Source organism: Sorex araneus, chromosome 1 (genome assembly GCF_027595985.1).
Source record: "Sorex araneus isolate mSorAra2 chromosome 1, mSorAra2.pri, whole genome shotgun sequence".
Lineage (NCBI taxonomy): Eukaryota > Metazoa > Chordata > Mammalia > Eulipotyphla > Soricidae > Sorex > Sorex araneus.
Genome location: NC_073302.1, coordinates 60,022,681 through 60,045,886, shown reverse-complemented (window position 1 = coordinate 60,045,886; position 23,206 = coordinate 60,022,681). Strand labels below are relative to the sequence as shown.

Genomic DNA, 23,206 nt, shown 5'->3' with positions numbered 1-23,206 from the left:
TCAAGGTTTACCGCGGGGTAATTTGGATAGTAACTGTAGATATATTTGATGATTCATCATTTTTCAAGCCCTTCTTCCTCTCAAACACCTAGAAAATATATTCAGAGACACATTGGTCTCTCCCAACATACAGCTATCAAGTGAATTTTCTCTGCAATAGTCTTGCCTTGCACCCTTCCAGTAATACAGTTTGTATCTCAATTTCTCTTGCACTCTTACATGTCACCCAACATGACATACACCCTTGTGAATGAGCATTCTTGGCTTTAATTCCTTTGTAATGAATATATTTGAAATTGAAAGAAGTTTTTAAAAATTCAAAGGTATTGCTATAGAAAATGTTATTAGATCACTTATCAAAAATACATAGAACTGATTATTTTACAAAAGTCATATGGAGTCATATTTGGACTATTTTATTCCACATTACATTATACATTGGGCTATAATCTTTCCTGGTTTCTAAAGTTTCCCTTTGATACAGACATACTTTAAAATGTCATCCCAAATCAGATACTGTGCCCAAGTTGGGAAACTACTGCAATGATGGAGAGATAGAACTTAAAGTTGCCATAAGCTAGCTAGAGAATGACAGTATGTCAGCACTTGATATATTTAGTTTTTTAAAATGTCACTATTGTCAGAATTCCCTGACCCCGTGACAGGCTGTCTTCACCCGGGCAACTCAGAGAGGGGTGGGTTGAGTTTCACTCTCTGCATCAAGCAGCACCCTGGCAGCCAAAAACCTCCAGAACCCAGTCGCAGCCATGCTCAAGGCCCCTTTTCACATGCTTAGACGAGCCTCACCCAAGAAGGAACCGGCAGAAAAACCCAGGTATGCGGGAACCCATGACTGAGACCTCCAAGTCCGCTTGGATCAGGACTGGCCTCCTCCCCCCAGCTCCCCAGTTTTCCAGTAGCTTGGCAGCCACACCCAAAAACTGTTCCCAGTGCCATGTAATCTCATCAACAGCCAAGACCCAGGGACTATAATCCAAAGCTCCTGGATGAGAGCCACACAGAATTTCCTGGAGCGAATGCTGCCACTCATACTCTAGCCCACTTATGTACCAAAAATAGGACACATTTGTTTGGTTTTAACATACTTGCTTGTATTCTCTTATATGCAGGCTTAAATGGCTCCAGAATGAAATACAACAACTTTCACACACTTCCCTCTTATTATGGTGGAAAGGTGTTAGGTGGTGGGATTAGTATTTGAATATTATCTGTAGTGAACTACTATGAACTACTTTATGAAAATAAAATATATAAAAATTGCAATAAATAAATAAAATAAATGCCACTATTAACAAGGATGATTTTGAAAAATACCTATAATTAAGAAAAAAGTTTCTTGTTTTAGCTGAAAAAAAACCTTCCACTTGTTATTTAAAAATATATAAATAATTTTGAATGATACTACTATAGAGCTGGAGCGATAGCACAGCTGTAGGGCGTTCACTTTTCACATGGCCGACCCATGTTCGATTCCTCCACCCCTCTTAGAGAGCCTGGCAAGCTACCGAGAGTATTGAGCCCGCACAGCAGAGCCTGGCAAGCTACCCGTGGCGTATTGGGTATGCCAAAAACAGTAACAATTAGTCTCTCAATGAGAGACATTACTGGTGCCCACTCGAACAAATCAATGAGCAACAGGATGACAGTGACAGTGACATACACTACTAAAAGAGAAATTTTAAAAGCAATCTTTTATTGTTATATTTTATCAGTTACTAAACATAGAAGCCCACAATACTAAAATCACCCATAGTATCACCACAAAGTGATAGCTTTTACATTTGCTAATTCTTAAACATTTTCTGTGATTTGAAATATTTTGAAACACATGTAAATGCATATTCATGCATAGATTTGTATATACATACATATACCTATTATAGACTATGCTGAGTTTTATTTTGTTTAAATTATTAATACATTACCAGCATTTCTCAAGTCACTAAATATTCTTCTTTCTCCTTCCTGTCATAGTTATACAGATGTCCAAGATGTGAATGACTATTAACAAAATGCTAATTATTCAAACTTCAAGATAGCTATGTTTTTCTTTCTTGCTCATTTTTTTTCTTTTGAATTTTTGTATTTACATCTGTCACTGTCACTGTCACCCCGTTGCTCATCGATTTGTTTGAGCGGACACCAATAACGCCTTTCATTGTGAGACTTACTATTACTGTTTTTGGCATATTGAATATACTCCACGGGTAGCTTGCCAGGCTCTGCTGTGCAGGCACGATATTCTCGGTAGCTTGCCGCGCTCTCCGAGAGGGGTGGAAGAATTGAACATGGCTCAGCTGCATGAAAGGCGAATGCCCTACCACTGTGCTATTGCTCCCAAATAAATATCTTAATAAATTATTGGTTAACACTTTAGAGACAAATTATTAGAAATGAATTACTGAGTGTAAGAAATGCTTGATTTGAAAAAAAAATTACTGATTTTTAAAAACATTACAAATTTTACAAGTCATATTTAACTCATTCTAGATTTAGTTATAATGCAGGTGTTCTGAAATTTGAAGTAGACAAATCAATATCCTGCTTTCTGCTCTTTAATTTTTTTGGTAAGGAAATTATAACAACTGCTTACAAATAATCAAAATGTGTCCTTTCAAAATATTCATATTCTTCTAAATAAATTCTAGCACAAGCCAAAATTACATAAAGATAACTGAGAAAAAACAAGCAACTAAGAAAACAAATGAAATGCTTCTGCTCAAAACTTCTATACCCAGTTGTCAAATGTGGTTTGTTACTATTATTACAGTAGTCACATTAATCTGCATGTTTCTCTCTTTCTCTAATTCTGTTTCTCTTCCTCTTCTCACATTCTTTCCATTTCTTCTTTCCCTTTCATTTTTTTCTTTCTTCCTACTTCTCTCCTTTTTGAGACCATATTGTAGGCTCGAGCACCTCAGATATTAATGACCATATCCTTTTCCGTTGATTCTCCCTAAGATATGTCTCTGATTCATAAACTCAAAATGTGAAATGCTTTTGGTAGAATGAAATTCTTTAGCAAACACTGAAATAATGGAACTATCAAAGCCAAAGGCTATAATGGAATGAAGGGATCAGCTACAGCAAAATCAGCTTAAACACATGTATTGAATATAAGAATAGTGGGAACAAAAAAAATAGGTTGAGTAATTGATCTCTGCCTTCTGGCTTTTGGAGTGGTAGAATGTTTGATACTTTGCCATATCCTTGGCATTTGCCACATCAAACTGCAAAGAAAAAGCCCTTAGTTTAAGGGTTATAAACTCTCTCGCACAGTCCTGATTATCACATGAGATTTCATATAGCACTCTTTATGATTGCTTTGCTTCCTCTGTCTCTTTCATTTATCTTAAGGTCATTACCTTGTAAACTAAAGAATTCTCATATATTCTCGGTTTTGGAATTGATCAATTGCCAGATTGAAACTCAAGTATAATCCAGCACTACAGAAGATAGTGATAATCCCTTTGAAATCAAAAGAGAAAAAGAGGAACACTAAAAAATATTTTTAATGAATGATTACTTCTAAATAAGTTTTTCATGAATACATCTCAATGTATATTTTTTCTTTTTTAAATCTATTCTTCCAGTGAAATACAAATTCTCTAAATCATGATAAGCAGTAACTCAAAGTTGGCTTCATTTATATATAAGCATATATACAAAGTTGATATATATAAATATACATATATTTATATATAAAGTTTAAACCTGGCACCACAAGGACCCCTACAATCTTCTATGAGTGTCTCTTGTACTCTCAGCACTGGAGGTCTGAGCAGTCAGTGGTAATATTAACTCCACTGAGTTGACTGGTTATAGTTGGGAGTGGCCTCAGCAACACCTGAGCACCTGGTTCAGAGTCTAAAATAAAGCATATTCAGACATGGAACCCCATTTAATTTTGGGTTTTGGACCACAGCCAGTGAGTCGCAGAGGATTACTCCTGGCTTTGCACTCAGGAATCATTCCTGGTGTCCTTGGGGAGCCATATTGGATGTTAAGGATTGAACGCAGGTTAGCTATGTGCAAGGCAAGTGCCCTACTTGTTAAGCTAACTCTCCGGACTGCTTTAATACTTCTGAAAGATGACTGATGTCAATGTGTAGACTATGAGAATATGATGAGTTTGGGAGTAAAATCTATCAACAAACATTCTACTTTTCTCATTTGATGTTGGTAAATATTGAATAAGTGATTTTAGCTCCACAGGCCTCAATTTAATCTAATGAAAACAGGGTTAATAATGTTTGTTTTTATAATTTTTATGAAGATTAAATGGTCTGAAACTGTAAAGAGTGTACCATAAATAATGGTCAGTATACAAAACTCACATTGCAGTCAAAGATTCATGCTGATTCATCAAATGACTATAATAATCAGTAACTATTTACATTAATATTTTGAGGACATAATTACAGTAGTTATCTTTTACATAAAGCACATATACTCAATATGTCTCATTATGGTCACCAAAGGATTCTCAATGAATCATGTTTACTTCTGAAAGAAAAGTCACATTATCACACCCACACTTGACAAGCAGCCCAGGTAGTTTAATAGCTTAAGAAGCTAACTTCCAAGTGTAAAGTAATGCTCTTAAATCATAAGATGAGAATCTGCAATTATAATGGCCCACCAATGGGAATGTGGGTGGGGTTTGGATTATCATTTTTCATCATTGTGTTTAGTTAGAATCTTTGACTTCTTTTTAAGATAAAGGAAAGCAGAAATGTTTGTACAGCATTGGGCAGAGAAGATAGTTTTCAAAAGCTCTAAATGCAGATATTCAATCCTGGCATCACAGGTCCCCTGGGCACCGTGGGAAGTGCCATGAACACCAAGACAGGAACATTCCTGAGAAACATTGAGTGTGACCCCCAAAACAAACAGAACCACAAAACTACCAAAAACTGTTTTCCTATTATCTTCTTCACAAGGAATGTGAAAGGCAAATATATTTTTCCCTTCTAACTTATAACTTTAAAGACAAAGATAAGCTAGAAATTGGGAGTACGGATATGAATTTAAAAAAAAAATTCATAAGACAGGTCCAGAAATGAGCATGATCACACAATTATGGCATTTGGGTGATGGATGATTTGGGCCACATTTATATGTCAATACATCTATTGGAAATCGTAGTTCTCCAAAAAAAATCCTTAGATTTATCCTCTCTTGAGCAGCAATGCTTGTGTCTATATTCACTGAGTGCTAGTTAAATATGCTGTGCTTCCATGTTGTATACAATCAATAATTCAAATAAAATCTTCCAAGAATCTTTGAAATCATATTTTTAATATCATCTCTAAGCTAAGCCATAGAAAAATGTCTTCAGGGGAGTCAGAGAGATAGTGCATGAGGTAAGGCATTTGCCTGACATATGCTTGAGCTGTACCTGGGTTCTATCCTGGCATTTCACATGATCACCAACCACCATCAGAAGTGATCCCTGACACTGAGCCAGGAGTGAGCCCTGAGTCGCACCAGGTGTAACCCAAAAACCAAAAAATAAAAGAGGAAAAAATTAAATTTTCTTTTATTATTATTTTAATGTTCTTACTATATATTGTTATAGCCAATCTCAAATTTAATTTGAGACGTTTTCACAGTATTTGGTGAAATACATAACAAGAACTCTGTTCATTATTATTCCACTTAATGGAATCATATAATGTCTTGGTGGTCAATTATTTTAGCATCAAAAGCATCCATAAACAAAATGAGTATGGTCATTATTATATAATTTAGAGATAATTATAAAGAACTAAGCGATCTTGTAATTTTTAAATATATTTTTCCTGATCCCTAAAATTTCTTTTCATCATTTCTAGTTCTTTTCTATGGTTGTAAGATTTTAAAGTTGCCTCAATCTACATGGCCAAGAATGAAAAAATACCAAGTAAAAAGATTCCAACTTTCTCTTGTTATTCAAAGTCATATGTCTGAGATACACCCCTGAAAATAAACATCATTCTACAGTGTTATGAGTAAAATCTGTCCACCCAAACTAATATATTGACATCCAAACTAACTCTGTTTCTTCAGATTGTGGTCTTATTTGGGAATGAAGTTACTGCAGTTTGTTTGTTTGTTTGTTTTGGGGTCACATCCAGGGATGCACAGGGGTTACTAATGGCTCTGCACTCAGGAATTACCCTTGATGGTGCTCAGGGGACCATATGGGATGCTGGGAATTGAACCAAGTTTGGCCGCGTGCAACGCAAACACCCTACCTGCTGTGCTATTGCTCCAGCCACAGTTACTGCAGTTTGAAGTTGCTAAACTACAGGGCTAGGGTGGGCCCTTAATCCAATATGTCTGGTGTTCTGTAAAAGATAAATTTAGTCATAGAGAAGACCAGAAAGTAATCATGTGAAGATAGAGGCAGAGACTGGAATTATGCCACCACCAGTCACAGAATGCACAGGACTCTTAGAACTTCAAGATGCAAGAAAGGATGCAGTATAATTCCACGGGAGCACAACCTCTCAACATCTTGATTTTGGACTTCCAGTCTCTAGAACTGTAGGATAATGAACTACTGATAAGGTTTTGTTTCTGTTCTGTTTGGGGGGAACCACACCTGGCTTAGTGCTCAGAGGTCACACCTGGGATTCAAACCAGGATCTTAATCACAGCTTCCTGCTAGAAAATCACCTTAACCTTTGTAATATCTCTTTGGCCCTGAACTGCTATTGTTTTCAGAAACACAATTTGTGGTGCTTTGTTATGGCAGCCCTTGGAAACCAACACAGTTACCTAACAAAAGTTACCTAATCTTCCTTCTTCTAACTTCAGGACTCACTTCCTCAATTACCACTTTGTCTAACCTCTGGAATTAAAACTGCACTGCCTTTACACGTTTTGAGTTTATATTCCCTGTTTTAACTATACTAAAGGACCGTCCTCTAATACTTTATAAAACAGAAGTGCATTGGAGCCAGCCCATACTAATTGTATGAGGCAGTTATTAAATGTTTAAGGAATTTTGCAAGTCAGTTTTAACTCCTATTATTTTTTAAATTACATTGTAAAACTTTAAATTATGAAAGTTATACCAAAGCAAAGACTTTGTAATGAAAAAAATTGAATTTATTATTCTTTGACTACAATTTTCTACTATCTATACTCTTATGATTATATCTCATTCATCTACATAGTGGAAATACAATATAAAGCTTTACTGCTTCCCATATTCTCCCAACTCACATCAGAGACTTGAAACCAATCAATCAATCATTGTGGGAATATTTACATCATAAAAGTTGTCTGAAGACATAGAGGAGTTATTTATGCATTTTCCAAAGCTGTTTAAATACTTACCAGTAAAGTATTGAAAAAAATAATCTACAGTTCTGTTCTATTAAGCCCAACTGGGCAGGCTACAGAGAAACAGCTGGAAAAAAAAAAAAAAAACAGAGAAACAGCTGAACACATCTCTTATTATGGGTCCTGGCATTACACCTTACAGTAGGAATTCAGAGCTTAGGGAGCAAAAAACGCAAACAAATGACTCTATAGCAAATAATGAAGTCAGGGAGATTTGACAGGGTTTGTCAACCAGGAATAACACTGACTTAGAAACTGGTGACCTAATTTTAGTATCATCTTCTAAACCTCTCAGGAAAGCGTTTAGCTCTGATTATAAATATTAATTAGGTTCCAATCAGCATGCATAAAGGGTTTGTTCTACCTATCGAGAAACACTTCAAATAGATAAAGGAATATATATGACATAAAATATGAATGTTGTAATATCAGTCAAGTTGGTAATGAAGAAGATAATTGACTTGGTCAAATAGATCCAATTCAGTTATAAAAATGCAGGTGAATTAGGTGCCCCTGTAAACAAGTAGATAAAATCTTAACAGTTTTAACGGATATAAAATTCCCCCTGATTTGTATAAGATCATCATTCTTTGTTTTGCTATGACACCTTCCTTTTTAAGCACATCATCAGATGAACAATATTGTTCATAGAAACATAACCTCACATATAAAACAAAATTTCAAAGAATGTTAAGCTCATTGCACACTTATTTCCTGAAAATGTTAAGGAACCTTTGATGCTATTAGCTGCTTAATCATATTCTGCACTGTGGTGACTCTCAGGTTAGAGATTTTGATCTAGTCCTTGAACTTTATGCCAGTAAGAGATGGGGATGCTGCAAGCTTTCAGTCATTGCCAGAGGGCAGGTAGAAAGCCTTTTTTCTTTTATTCACAATGTCAGCAGCAGATTAAGGAGTGGCATTACTCACTCCAACAAAGTCTTGCTTCATCTGCTTTTGCTATAACTGCTGTGTTTCATACTAGGAAGTATAAGTGCAGCATACTTAAAATGTGATTTGCATCTTTCAGTTTTGTGATTGAGGCATTCTTAGAAAAACTTGTCAGCTGATTCCACTAGTGTCCTGCTTAATTAGCTAGTGTAGCCCAATGGTGTCTGCTTGCTCCAGGAACATGAAGAGCCTCAAACTGTTCGTTCAGGGTCTTGACAAAGAAGTCTGACCATCTCATAGCTAAGTGGCCACTCATTCTTTTGACATCCCGTGGAATTGAGTCGGTAACAGATCTAGCCCAGTGGTCATCTCCAAATCACATTAGGTGTCTGGCCCATCTGATTTTTGACACGTTGGCAAAGGAGACAGCGTCCCTGATGTTTGATTGTCAACTGGAGATCAGAACTCCTATTCCTTTTCTCACTTGAATGAAACATGATACTCCAAGCATAGCTCTTTTGATTTCTCTTTGGGAGACCCGAATAGTGTTTTCATCCTGTTTTTGTAGGGCCCAGGTCTCTGAGGTGTATGTTGGTGCAGGAAGAATGGTGGAGTCAAAAAGATGTGCCTGGAGCTGGAAGTTCTTTGTCCTCTTAACAACTTGTTTGATGCTCTTGAGGGTGTTTCATGCCACTCTCTTCCTTCTGTGCAGCTCACCCATTCGTTATGTTGAGTTCTCACCTAAGTACACATAGCTGCTGCATTTGGAGATGTTTGTTGAGGTTGCTGCCAATAGATACCATTACATCCCATTACTCATGGAATTGTTTGAGCGGGCACCAGTAATGTCTCTCACTGTGAGAATTATTGTTACTGTTTTTGGCATATCCAATACGTCACGGGTAGCTTGCCGGGCTCTGCCGTGTGGGCACAATCTTCTTGGTAGCTTGCCGGGCTTCCCGAGAGGGGCGGAGGAATCGACCACGGGTTGACTGTGTGAAAGGTGAACGCCCTACAGCTGTGCTATCACTCCAGCCCAGATATAAATCATAAAAGCATAAAGACCAAAGAGTGTGGGCTAAGTGAAAACTAGGATTTTCTTTAACAATTGTTTCTTTTACATTTGTTTTGTATTAAAACAAAATATTTATTTACATCCAGGAATTAAGCCAGGAGTAACCCCTGTGAAGCAAAAAGATGAAAGAAAGAAAGAAAGAAAGAAAGAAAGAAAGAAAGAAAGAAAGAAAGAAAGAAAGAAAGAAGAAGGAAAGAGAGAAAGAAAGAAAGAAAGAAGGAAAGGAAGTTCAGTGAATAGTTTCAGTGAAATCACATGAAAATTTTGTTTTTGTTTATTTATTTGGCTGAAGCGATGGCACAGCGGGTAGGGCATTTGCCTTGCACATGGCAAACCCAGGTTCGATTCCTCCATCCCTCTCGGAGAGCCTGGCAAGCTACAAGAATATCCCCCCCACACAGCAGAGCTTGGCAACCTACCAGTTGTGTATTCGATATGCCAAAAACAGTAACAAGTCTCACAATGGAGATGTTACTGGCGCCCGCTCGAGCAAATCGATGAACAATGAGAATACAGTGCTATTAATTTACATATAGGTCATATTTTCATATTTGGAAATATTTTCTTTGAAGACATTGAAAACACATGAAAATGTATTTTATTTTGGAGTTATTTTTAACATTATACTAACTTTACAGCTTTACAGAAAAAGTTATGGTCTTGTTTTGTAATTAAACTGATGGCAATTTGACGGTAAGGTTTTTTTAATCGATTAAGTCCAACATTGATACGCACTTATAACTACTCTTCCTGGCAAGTCCTATGCTGAACTCTGTTAGGGTTTTAGAATAGAAAACTGTTCCTGACTGAAATGCAAGCTTTCCATAATTACATGTCACAGTGCAATTCTTATCCATTGAGCTTGTGGTTTTCCAAATTTAGGACAAAGCTTGCTATTTTATCATTGTGTTGAAATTTACTGCTGCTCTTTGATTTCATACATTGTTACTCCAACTTAAAAATGGCTCAATTAGGGGCTGGAGCAATAGCACAGCGGGTAGGGCATTTGCCTTGCATGCAGCCAACCCGGGTTCGAATCCCAGCATCCCATATGGTCCCCTGAGCACCGCCAAGGGTAATTCCTGAGTGCAGAGCCAGGAGTAACCCCTGTGCATCGCAGCATCCCATATGGTCCCCTGAGCACCGCCAAGGGTAATTCCTGAGTGCAGAGCCAGGAGTAACCCCTGTGCATCGCCGGGTGTGATCCAAAAAGAAAGAAAAAGGGTCAATTAACTTATAACCATTTTCCTAATTTCTTTTGAGAACTGGGAAATAACATAAATTCCCAACATACTGATCAAAGAAATTCAGAAATTTTCTCCCTGACACATACTATTTCATTCAGAAGGTCTGTTTCCTGTCAATAATTTGCTTAGATGAAGCTACAGCAAAATCAAATTCTGACTCAGATAATCAGATAAATATCTGCCTATGTGTTTACAAGTGTAATGTAATGTGCTGTTTCTGGGAATTGAGCCATAGAAGGACAAGACCACAATCACTTATTTGTTCGAGTAACAGAGGGACTTATATTTGGAATTATTTCAATAGAACCCCGAAATTAGTTTATTGGAAAGAAAATAGTAACCTCTACTTGAAGATTATTAACACTAATTCAATGATGAATCAAACCTATAATCCATGAGATTCATATTAACTTACTTGGTGGTATTATCTCGATAGATTACACTCTATGTTTCTTGGTAACAGATGAATATATAATATATAAATTATCAATTAAGACACTTTTTTAATTAATCATACTCAATATTCTTCGATATAATAAAGTATTTCAGCAAGTGCCTCATTAAAAAGTACTCTTATATTAATCACTGTATCACTGTCATCCTGTTGATCATTGATTTGCTAGAACGGAGGACACCAGTAATGTCTCCATTGTGAGACTTGTTACTGTTTTTGGCATATTGAATGCTGCAGGTGGGATACTCCTGGTAGCTTGCTGGGCTCTCCGAGAGGGGCGGAGGAATTGAACTCAGGTTGGCCAACGCCCTACCTGCTGTGCTATCGCTTCAGCCCTTTATGTTAATAGTCATATATTATTTTGGAAATTTAATTCTTCATTTCTGTTTGCAGTGACATATTGTAATCTTTGGTAAAGATTGTGGTTGCATATTATCACTAAATATTTGGAGAAAATATTTTACTATTAGTATAAAACTGTCCGGCAGTGCTACATTTGAATTTTTTCATCTAAATAAAAGGTAGGAAATAACATCAAATTTAAAGTTCTTTATCTGCCTATAATTGTTGCTATTAAAAATAATGTACTTAGCAGGCAATATCTTAGGGCAAGTTGAATATCTAATATTAGTATTAGTCCCTCAACTGAAGCAAAACTCCGAAAAGGCCCTTGGAAGCAGAATTAGGAGAATTCATGCTGCTCTTATTGTCTGTGATATACGGTACTAGGGTTGGCCATGGTTTGGTCCACCTGCCAGCGGAGTTTAAAGTTTCAGAGGCTGGGAGGAACACAATGACTTGGATCTAACTGCCTCATTGGGAAGAGGGGGTATTTCTGCGACATCAAAGAAGACTTTACAGCCCTGCTGAGCTAGCGATCTCTTTTGAATGCATCTATGCACAATCCGACTTCCTCTTTCAGTGACCAGTGATAATTTTTGACAACTCAGGATATTTGGAAAGCTGCAAGACGTATGGCCGGGAAATGAAACAACCTTGGAGTGTGGCTGCCTCTTATTTTGTGTCGCTTGGTACCAGATGGACAGTGAGTGAATGGCGCAGGGGTGTGGACGAACAGTTTATAATGTGAAATTTTCTTCCCATGAAGCTACAACAGACTTCATTTCTCTCTCCCTTTCGTCTATCGTACCTGCTCCCCTCCTCTCCTCTACCCTCTGCACTAACAATTAACTTTTCAAGAAGGTAGCCAAAAGAAGAAGAAGAAGAAGAAGAAGAAGAAGAAGAAGAGTATCGATAGAGCAATCACCCTAATCCTAGAGCCGGAGGCGACGCGGCGCCCAGGGAGCTGCGGCTGAGCCCCGCAGAGCCTAGGACGGATTCGGGGGCGACCGGGCGCGGGCGGCTATGGAGCGGACGTTGCAGTCCGCCCGCCGCGGATAGAGAGCCGGGAGGGAGCCGCGGATCCCCCCCTGCAGCTGGGGAGGCCTCTCCGCCACTGCATTTTCGCACCGTTGTCAACGTTCGGGAAAAGTCATGGAAGACGGTCCGCTGCCAGACCTCAGAGATATCGAACTCAAACTGGGGCGCAAAGTCCCCGAGAGCCTCGTGCGTTCGCTCCGCGGGGAGGAGGTAGCCCCCCTGGAAAAGGACAGGGACCCCAGTGTGGGCAGCGGCGGCGGCGGCGGCGGCGGCGGCGTCTGCAGTAGCAGTAGCAGCTGCTGCAGTTTCCCTCCCTCCGTGTCATCCTCGTCTTCGTCCTCTCCAACCTCCAGCTCCCCACGACCGAGCCACTCCAACGCCCTGGAGAGGCTGGAAACCAAGCTTCATCTCCTCCGGCAAGAGATGGTGAGTGTGGCGCGCCAGCTGCGGGAGCCCTCCCTCTTCCCCCCCGCCCCCCACACACACCCCGGGGGGCGCAGGCGGAGAAGGGCAGGGGAGGAGGACTGGGCATCAGGGACCTTAGGACTGGGCTGGGCTGGGTGCGTGGGAAATGCGGGGAGCGTGGGGGGCACGAGTCTGGTGGCTGATGTTGCAAGCCCTGTTTACTGTGGACTTTGCCCGGTCAAGGTTTGGCAAGACAGCAGAGCCTGCGGACTTTCTGCCCTCTGCGACTCCAGGTTTCCCTTAAGCTGCGGCTCGGGCTGTGGCCCGCCGAGGGTTTGCACCTATAGCAGCACCCTTCTGGGGCCTGCTGTGCAGCCATTCACACTTTCAGTTCAAAAGGTGGTTCAGTCCTTTGCACTTACTGCAAAAATACTTCCTGCTTTACCGAGAGGTGGCGCGACCGGTCACTGCAGCCTTTTCCCTGGTTTACTCCTCTTCCACCACTACAGTCCCCCGCCCCCTGTGCAGACGCGCAGCTGTTCCAAGCCAGGGGCTGATACTTCACAGCTGGTTCAGAAAAACAATGGCCCACTCGTCCTTGAAATCCTTATGAATAGACCATTTCACTGTTTTGATCCAGGCGAGCAGGTGATTCCCCAGGCCCGGGAAATCGTTCAAGACCTCTTCCTACCCTGCCCCCTCCATCCTCTATCTGCAATTGTTTTCTGAACTGTTTGCAAATGTTGGCCTAAGAACAGGACAAAGGGACTAGTAGAGTCTAAGAAGACTTGTTATTCCGGATATACTTAGATTTATTTACTTGCCATGAGCTCTTGGGGTTGTCATTTCACCTCTGTGGGTCTGAGGTTTATTTGTACAATGAACTGGCTGGAGGAAATGATTCTTTCCTACATCCTTTGAAGAAAACGATCAAGAAAGCAGCAATATCTATCAACATTTCTGCCTGGCTAATAGAAATGTTGAAAAAGGGAGCTTCAGTTACACAGAGATGATGCGGATTTCCTACATAAATGACTCTGTTGAGGCTTTGCATTTAAAAAGAACACACCCACCTTGAAGTAGTGTGACCCACTACACCAGAGATATTCCCCAGCTCTTTCTGCAGTGAGAACATTCAGGAGGGGATAAATTTCACACAATAATCATGGCAAATGTATGTATTCAAAATGCCAGTTTTTCGGAGATCATGCCCTCTATTCAGAATTTTCATATTAGAACACATGTTCTAGTATCTCACTCTAAAGACTGTTAAAGATGTCTAAGCTGATTTACAGACTTTACTTTCTCTAAAGAATATGTTTCCTTGCTACTTGGGATGTTCCAGATGTTGAAAGTTAAAATATATGCATACTTATATGAAGTTATGTATGTTTACACACTGTGGACCTATACACATACAGGCTTGTAATTATCCCTATCTAAATATAATATATGCCATATATGTCTGGATATGTATTGGTGTTCATATATGTTCATCATGACATGCAATGCATATTTATTTTTATATTCATATTTTGCTGTATAAACATGCACACAAGTTGTATATATATATTTTTTCTTTTTGGGTCACACCTCTCGATGCTCAGGGGTTATTACTGGCTCTGCACACAGGAATCGCTCCTGGCGGTGCTTGGGGAACCATATGGGATGCTGGGCATTGAACCCAGGTCGGCCGTGTGCAAGGCAAATGCCCTACCCTGTGCTATCACTCCAGCCCCACAAGTTGTATGTATTAATTGAATATTTACTATATACTAGCAATGATCTGGTTACTGAATAAACAAAATGGAAAAAAGTCAAGAGGACTTTCTGCTTACATGCATTTGCCATTTATTAATTATAGATACAAGTCAAGTATGTTTTAAAAAAAACTCCACAGGATTAAAAAAAATGGGATAACTTTTAACCAAGGAAACTTTCTAGACTTACTCATTTTTCATAATGAAAAATGTCATAGTTAACAAAATATCTGCTTCATCAGAACGAATCTCAATGTAAATATGGTGTTCTAATAAAGACATTTTAGAAAGCAAACAGCATGAGTCATAACAGCAGTGACAGATTGTTAATTGGCTTCTAAATTTTCTGTTTGAAGCATCAATATCTGTGGACTTTGGGAAATTTATGTCTAAAAAGATAATTTGAGTTCAAATTTTTGTTTTGTTTTTGCTTTTTGGGTCACACCTGGCGATGCTCAGGGACTACTCCTTGCTTTGCACTCAGGGATTACTCCTGGCGGTGCTCAGGGGACCATATGGGATGTTGGGAATCGAACCCGGGTCGGCCGCTTGCAAGGCAAACGCCCTACCCGTTGTGCTATCTCTCCAGCCCCGAGTTCAAATTTTTAGTAACTTTGTATTCTAAGGATGACATCCGTTGAGCAAATGATACCCCTGGAGTTTAGAACAAGGAGAGTGAAAGTGGGAGATACCCCTTGCCAATAAGACAATTTCTCTGAAGTTATATAACTCTTTTGGGTCCTAAAAACCCCATCTTCAGCATAATTGCAAGGCAACAGATTTGTTTTCCCATAGACTTGGCAGTTTTGATATAAACATTGAACAGATGCACTTATACAATTCTTCCTGTCTCATTCTAGCATCTCCTTGTAGAAAAGTTAGGAAACTAGAACTTGAATGTGACTTTATAGTAATAGCTTTAATGTTCTTTTCAGCCCTTTACTACAAGCATTGATTTATAGTAACTGCTATTGTGTATGACTCCATATTTCATGCTCATTGTTTTATATTGCTTACAGATTTTTTCTGGAAATTTTAGAATTACGAGAATCTGGATCTACCCACAGAGCTTTTGCCTAAAAATATAAAACACCTAAACCATGCACAAGCCTCTCTTTTCTTATTAGAATAGATGTTCTAATTCTAATATTAGAATTAGATGTGTATACAACTGATACAGTACAAATGGACTTTTACAAAAGTTGTCTCAATATAAAGTTCTTTACAAAAATTGAAAGATACTAAAGAGTAGGAAGATATTTCTATGGCTAAGTGTCTTAATGCTGAAATCTCTATTACCAATATAAATAACTTCATAAAAAGTGGACTAGGGGAAAATATTGGCCAAAAATTTTGCAGTGGTCTATTTAAAATTTTTTTATTAAAGAGCCATGATTTATGAGGTTACTGATAGTTGTGTTTTAGACATACAATAATTCAATACCAAACCCTCCATAGTGTCAACTTCCCTCCACCAGTGTTCCCAGATTCGCTCCCCATCCCAACACCCGCTCAACCCCCACCTGTCAACCTGACAGGCAAATTACGAAGTTGTAGTGATTGCCAGTTAGATCTCATGTTTTCAGTTCTGTTGAGTATGTATTTTGGGTATATGACTATAGCTCACAATCATATCGCTGGTATAACTGAAGCCATCAAGCTTGTTAACTCAAAACTTCTTGTTCTCTTCTTCCTTCCCTCCTTTCTTCCCTCCTTTCCTTCTTTCTTCACTCCTTTCCTCCTTTCTTTCTTCCCTCCTTTCCTCCTTTCCTCCTTCCTTTCCTCCTTTCCTCCTTCCATCCCTCCCTTCCTTCCTTCCTTCCTTCCTTCCTTCCTTCCTTCCTTCCTTCCTTCCTTCCTTCCTTCCTTCCTTCCTTCCTTCCTTCCTTCCTTCCTTCCTCCCTTCCTTCCTTCCTCCCTCCCTCCCTCCCTCCCTCCCTCCCTCCCTCCCTCCCTCCCTCCTTTCCTTCCTTCCTTCCTTCCTTCCTTCCTTCCTTCCTTCCTTCCTTCCTTCCTTCCTTCCTTCCTTCCTTCCTTCCTTCCTTCCTTCCTTCCTTCCTTCTTTCCTTTCTTCCTCTCCTTTTTGGGTCACACCCGGCAATGCACAGAGGTTACTCCTGGCTCATGCACTCAGGAATTAACTCCTGGAGGTGCTCAGGGAACCATATGGAATGCTGGGAATCAAACCCCAGATGGCTGCGTGCACGGCAAACGCCCTTCCCGCTGTGCTGTTGCTCTAGCCCCCGTGATATTTTCCTTTTCTCTCTGTCTCCTCTCTAAACACTGGGATTGAAGATGGTCTAAGCATCACCCTTTAACTTGGATACATTTCCTCATCTAGTAGTTTACATACCACAGATACATGAGCTCATCCTGTGGTTCTCTTTCTTCTTCTGGCTTAATTCACTCAACATCATATCTTCCAGTTTCAATCATGTTGCAGCAAATTGTATGAGTTTATCATTCCTTGTAGCTGCATAGTATTCCATTATGTATGTGTGTATGTATATATACACACACATATAGTAGTAGTGTGTGTGTATATAAACACATAAACATACACACACATCTTCACAATCCACTCATCTGTCATTGGATACCTAGGTTGTTTTCATATATTAGTTATTGTATTGATTACAACAATGAATAATAGTGTGCACATATACTTTTGAAAGAGATTTTTTTATGTCCTGAGGATAAATGCCCAAAAGCAAAATTGCTGTCCATATGGCAGCTCAATTCTACGTTCCCGAGAACTCTCCAGACTGTTTTCCACAAAGGTTGTACCAGACAACATTCTCACTAGCAGTGGAGAAGAACATTTTCATCACATCCCTGCCAACACAGATTGTTCCTACTATTTTTGTTGTGTGCCATTTCACTGGTGTAAGGTACTATCGCATTGTTGTCCTGATTTGGATTTCTCCAATGATAAGTGATGCTGAGCATTTCTTCATGTGCCTACTGCCCATTCCTGTGTGTTCCTCTCTGAAGCGTCTATTCACTTCCCCTCTTCATTTGTTAATAGAGTATTTGAATTTGTTTTTATTGTTATTTATCTTTGTGAGTATTTTATGTATCCCAGATATCAAAACTTTATCTGATGTGTTGACTGCAAATATCTTTTTTCCCATTCAGTTAGCTGTCGTTTAGTTTTAGCGCCCCCCTTTTTTTTTGCCATGCAGAAATACTTTCTCATGTAGTCCCATTTTTTTTTATTTTGTTGTTGCTTTTGTCAGTGGTATCAGATCATTAAAGGCACCTGTAAGATTCAATTCTTGAAGTGTTCTGTGTTCTTCCTATATTTTCCTCCGTGAACTTTATAGCTTATGGTTGGATATCAAGGTCTTCGATCCACTTTGAATTGACTTTTGTGTGAGGTGTAAAATATGGATCCAGCTCTAGTTTCTTACATGTAGTTATCTAATTTTCCCAGTACCATTTGTTGAAGATGCTATCTTTACTCCCCTTCATGTTCTCAGCTACTTTATCAAAAATTATCTACCCATATATATGACGTTTTGTGATAGGGTATTTGATTCTGACCCGTTGATCACAGGATCTATCTTTATTAAGAGTACCATGAGGGGCTGGAGTGATAGCATAGTGGGTAGGGCGTTTGCCTTGCATGCGGCCAACCTGGGTTCGAATCCCAGCATCCCATATTGTCCCCTGAGCACCGCCAGGAGTAATTCCTGAGTGCAAAGCCAGAAGTAACTCCTGTGCATCGCTGGGTGTGACCCAGAAAAAAAAAAAGAGTACCATGAAGTTTTGATCACTATAGCTTTATAATCACTTTCATCTCGTTGCTCATCAATTTGCTCAAGTGGGCACTAGTAACATCTCCATTTTTGAGACTTGTTACTGTTTTTGGCATATTGAATACGCCATGGGTAGCTTGCCAGGCTCTACCATGTGGGCAAGATACTCTCGGTAGCTTGCTGGGCTCTCCGAGAGAGGCAGAGGAATTGAACCCCGGTTGACCACATTCAAGGCAAATGCTCTACTGCTGTGCTATCAATCCAGCCCCATAGCTTTATAATACAGTTCAGAATTTAGTAATGAAATATCTCCCAATTTCTTATTTTTCAGTGTGGTTCTGGTTATTCACTGTCCTTCTGATTCCATACAAACTCTTATTATTGAATTTTCAATATCCCAGAAGAATGTCATCTGAATTTGGATGGGGAATACAATAAAGCTATATAGAAGTTTAGGTAGGATAGTCATTATAATAATATTGATTCTTCCAATCCATGAGTATGGGATATTTTTCCACTTCCTGAGGTCTTCCTCTATCTTTTTCTTAAGTGATTTAAAATTATCATGGTATAGATTTCCCACGTCTTTTGTAGCTGACTTCTAGATACTTGATGTTTTTGGATCCTTTTTTAAATTGCATAAGCTTCTTGATTGCTTTCTCCTCAGCTTCATTCTTTGTATATAAGAATTCAACTAATTTTTGTCTATTGACTTTGTACTGGGCCACTTTGTTGCATTGGTTTGTTGTTTCTAACAGCTGTTTTTATGGACCCCTTAGGGTCTTCTATGTACATTATCATGTCATCTACAAATATTGATAGTTTGAGTTCTTCTTTTTCAATCTGGATCCCGTTGATTTGTTTTTCTTGACTGATTTCTGTAGCCAGGATTTCTAATACTGTGTTGATTAGAAGTGGAGAAAGTGGATATCTTTGCCTTGTACCTCATCTTAGCGGGAGTTCTTTCAGTCTTTCACCATATAATAGTCCATTTCAAGGTGAAAATATCAAAGTAAGAGTGTTTTGAAGAGTGAATAAATTTTTCCAAATGCTAATTGCTTTGATTCAGAGATAAGAAAATTTGATCATACAATAGCAAGTGTAGAGATAACATAGGAAAGTTATGATAAAATCTAGAAATCAGTTTCACATATCTCTTGCGAAGTCTATACCCAATAATAGTTGTTCAGTCCATTTCAGTTTGCAGAGTGTTTTTAATATCTGTTATTTGAGTCTAAGGTCATACTGGAAAAGAGTAAATATTTTCATCACATTTTGCAAATGATATCCTTGTGATTTTTAGATGGTTGAACAGCTAATTAATGAACAAAGTTATAACTGGAACTCAAGTTCTCTGACTGCACGGGGTGCTTCCTCACATCCCAATCACTTATTTTTAAAAGTACAGTATAATTCTTGTAAACCTGTGATAACTAGACAGCCATGAGTACAAGCAATTTGGATGAAAAATCCCCAGGAACTAAGAAGATGCCCCCCAAAAGAATGGAATTGTAGTATTGTTTATCAAATATTAATATTTTATATGTGTCATTTAAAATCTTTCTCTTTTTCACATAAATAATCTTTCAAAATCTGAGTTTTATTACATTGTATTTTCTTTTTGTGTTTGTGTGGTGGCATGAGAGTTCACATTAGATCCTACTGTACAACTACTCCCAACATGATACTTGGGATTATGAAGTAGTGGGGATTGATTCTGGGGCTTCTATGTGCAAGGATGCACTCTGGGTGGTTGAGGCATCTTCTCAGTCTGACTTTATTTACTTTATTTTTTCACACAGTGTTTAAAGGGGTTTTAGGGTTATCTCAATTATGTATATCATGCTGCTAATTAAGGTTATAAAAATAATTGTTATCAATGTACTCTGGAAGACTTTGAAATGCAAATGATGATAAAGACAATCATTGAAGAATGAGGACCTGAAAAAAAATGGAGTCCAACATATTCTCCCACACTTAGCTTCCTAGATTATTACTGTTGAGAAAATTGAAGTATAGTTTAAAATGAATTATATACTATTTGCTGAAACAACATTCTAGTTCTAGTCAATTCTATATTATGCTGGGACGTTGACCATTCTTTATATAATTTGAAAAACTAATTTGAAGAGACTTTCCTGATTTCCATATTTGGGGCAATTGTTTGCATAGCAGCTGTGTAATAGTGTCTAGTAGAATAGTCTCAATCTAGGTGTTTAGCTTTGCTTACTACTAAAACAGTTCAGTACTCCACTTAATTCCTTAGCTCTTGCTCTAATAAACGTTTCTAGGCACTTCTCAGGACTAGATGCAGGCAAAAACTGACAAATACATAAATGATAATGGAAGAATATAATAAAATATTTACAATGTTTAGGATGGAAGAGTTATACTTTTAATAATTTTTTTCTTGTTAATCTTCTCCATGTTCCCCTTATGCTAAAGATGACTTATTTAGTTTTAATAAAAAGAAAACTATGTTTTATATTCCCTTGAAATGATAATTTCATAAATTGACCTCAAAAATATTTTGGACATATTTGAAAGAATCGAGGAATTTCTATCAGTGTTTCTCTGATATAATTTTTTACAACTAGTTTCAGTAGTATTTTTGCAATTCTGTGATTGGTTCTTTTTAAAATTGGGGCAATAATTTAAGGAATGTGTATAAGAGAAAAGACGTCAAGTGGAAGTCACTGTACCTGCTGAGTTCAGAAGATAGTTGAAAAGATAAAATGGGAATATAATTTGGTCAGAGCAAGATTACAAAACAAAAACTCAGCAGGCACATGGTGTCATAGTGGAAATCAGACATAAACAGTGAGACTAATCTGAAGTTGGAGAGATTTCTCACAACGAATGTGCCTTGTACAAGGAATTAAAAGTGCTGATAACTATGCAAATGAAAGGTTTAATATTAGGCATAATGACATCAATTAGATGGGGAAATCTGTTTCTTAACAGTGGCTTCTTAAGACATCAAGGAGATGGAGTAATCACATTCCTAACAGTGGCTTCTGCCATTTTGCCTGTGGAATGTTATTATACTTAATCTAATAAACCAATCTTGTTGCAACCTGTTTCTTTATAGTGGCTCATAAATTGACAGTAGTGCAGGCAAAAGTAGTTAATGTCATGTTGTTAGAGAAAACATAGACGCCATTGAAAGAATTTATATATGTGTACCTTAAAAACAGTAAAACTTTCCAAAATTGAAGAGCCTCACCCTGTCCCTTGGAATGTATGTTGAATGATTGGTATTTACAGGAAGATTTTCTGACAAGAAAAATTTACCTTCCACTCCATGCAAGTTACACAATCACAGTGTCTTGTTCTTGAGAAACTGCAAATTTTGTGAAGTTAAAAACAGTGATACATGCATTTCCCCAGGAGCATCAGAACACATATCATACTGTCCATTTTGTAGCAGTAAGTCACAATGAAAACTTTTAGCATATTATGATTTTAATTTTTAACCTACAACTCCTGATACTAAAATTCATCCATGACTGGTATATCCGGGTTCCTTATAATTGTCCTTTGCTTTCCTTTTTGTTTTTCTTCAAAAATTAAAATATTTACTATTCTTTTTGTTTGTTTTGTTTTTTAGGGCCACAACTGGCCATGCTCAGGGTTCCTCCTGATTCTGCACTCAGGAATCATTCCTGGCAGTGCTCAGGGAGACATATATTAAAGATCTAATCCAGGTGTGCCATGTCAAGGCGGTTATCCTACTTGCTGTACTATCTCTCCAGTTCAATAGTTACTATTCAAGTGACGGTTCTCAGCTTATAGAAGATGGCTTTGGAACCAGACCAGTTGAGATCCTACTTAAGTCTAAATCAAGTTAGGATATAAATCAATGGTGCCCAATAGGCCGGTCTTTAGCCCTAGGGAGAATTTTACCGTCTTTTCCTATTGGAAAGAAAGGTCTGCCCCACTCTCAATGACACTCATTCTTTAGTCTTGACTCTTTTACTTACTAGTATATGGCACTCAAAAACTTAAATTAAAAACTCTAGCAATCAGCTTTTTTATTAGTGTAGAGATATAAACACCTCTGTTAAAGCATTACAAAAATTGAGTGAAATTAAAAAAAAATTGAGTGAAATAGTCTGAGAAAGCCAACTATTACATAGGCATTAAAAACAAGTAATAAGAACAGAGACTGTATGAGCTATATGCCATAGCATGATTATTCTGTGAATATGATACTTGCAGTGCTGTATAGGCAGTGTAGCTTGGGACTAATGAAAAGTGTAGGCACCGTCTCTGTCATCAAAAGTTGCATGTTTTTTAAAAATTAAGAATTAAGTACACAATATTTTCTATGCCTTCGTTGTTGCTAGAAATCTTGATTTCTATTATATATGTATATATGTACTTTGTAAAGTATATATGTATATATATATATATTCATATATATATATATACACTTTACAAGGTACATTTTACATGCAAGCATGCTGCAGAGTATAGTAGCACAGATGAAAGAATTGTGCAAACTAGTTTCTGGTAAACTAGGAAGACTGAGAAACCAAAAGGAGGCTAACTTACAATGGGTCCTTTTGAAGTGTGAGGCACAGTTTTAAAATTTTACATGTAATTATCCCATAGAAACCTTATATTAACCTTCAATTATAAAGTTTACAATTATTCATGAATAAAACTTGAGGTATATTGTTAATGCTCAAGATTACCAAGATAATTAGCCGCTGAGCTTACTAAGGTTAGTTAGAATCTGAGTTTTAAGCCATGGCTATAGTGCTGCTTTTCATAGTTTAAAATAGTGTTTCTAAAACTTTTTTCTGTCCTTGATCCCCTTCCAATCTTGTATCTTATCTGTGACCTCCAGTCCTACGGGTTGGCCCCATAGT

The 23,206-nt window shown here is 38.1% G+C and overlaps 1 protein-coding gene across 1 annotated transcript in view; it reads left to right on the top strand.

Annotated features, from left to right (window-relative positions):
- The first annotated feature begins 11,809 nt into the window (after positions 1-11,809).
- LURAP1L (leucine rich adaptor protein 1 like) overlaps positions 11,810-23,206 on the top strand; it is a 47,981-nt gene continuing 36,584 nt past the window's right edge. Inside the window, exon 1 of the mRNA XM_004600343.2 lies at positions 11,810-12,829. Within this exon, the coding sequence (XP_004600400.1) occupies positions 12,518-12,829 (312 nt within the window). The 5' untranslated portion in view covers positions 11,810-12,517. The remainder of the gene's footprint in view (positions 12,830-23,206) is intronic.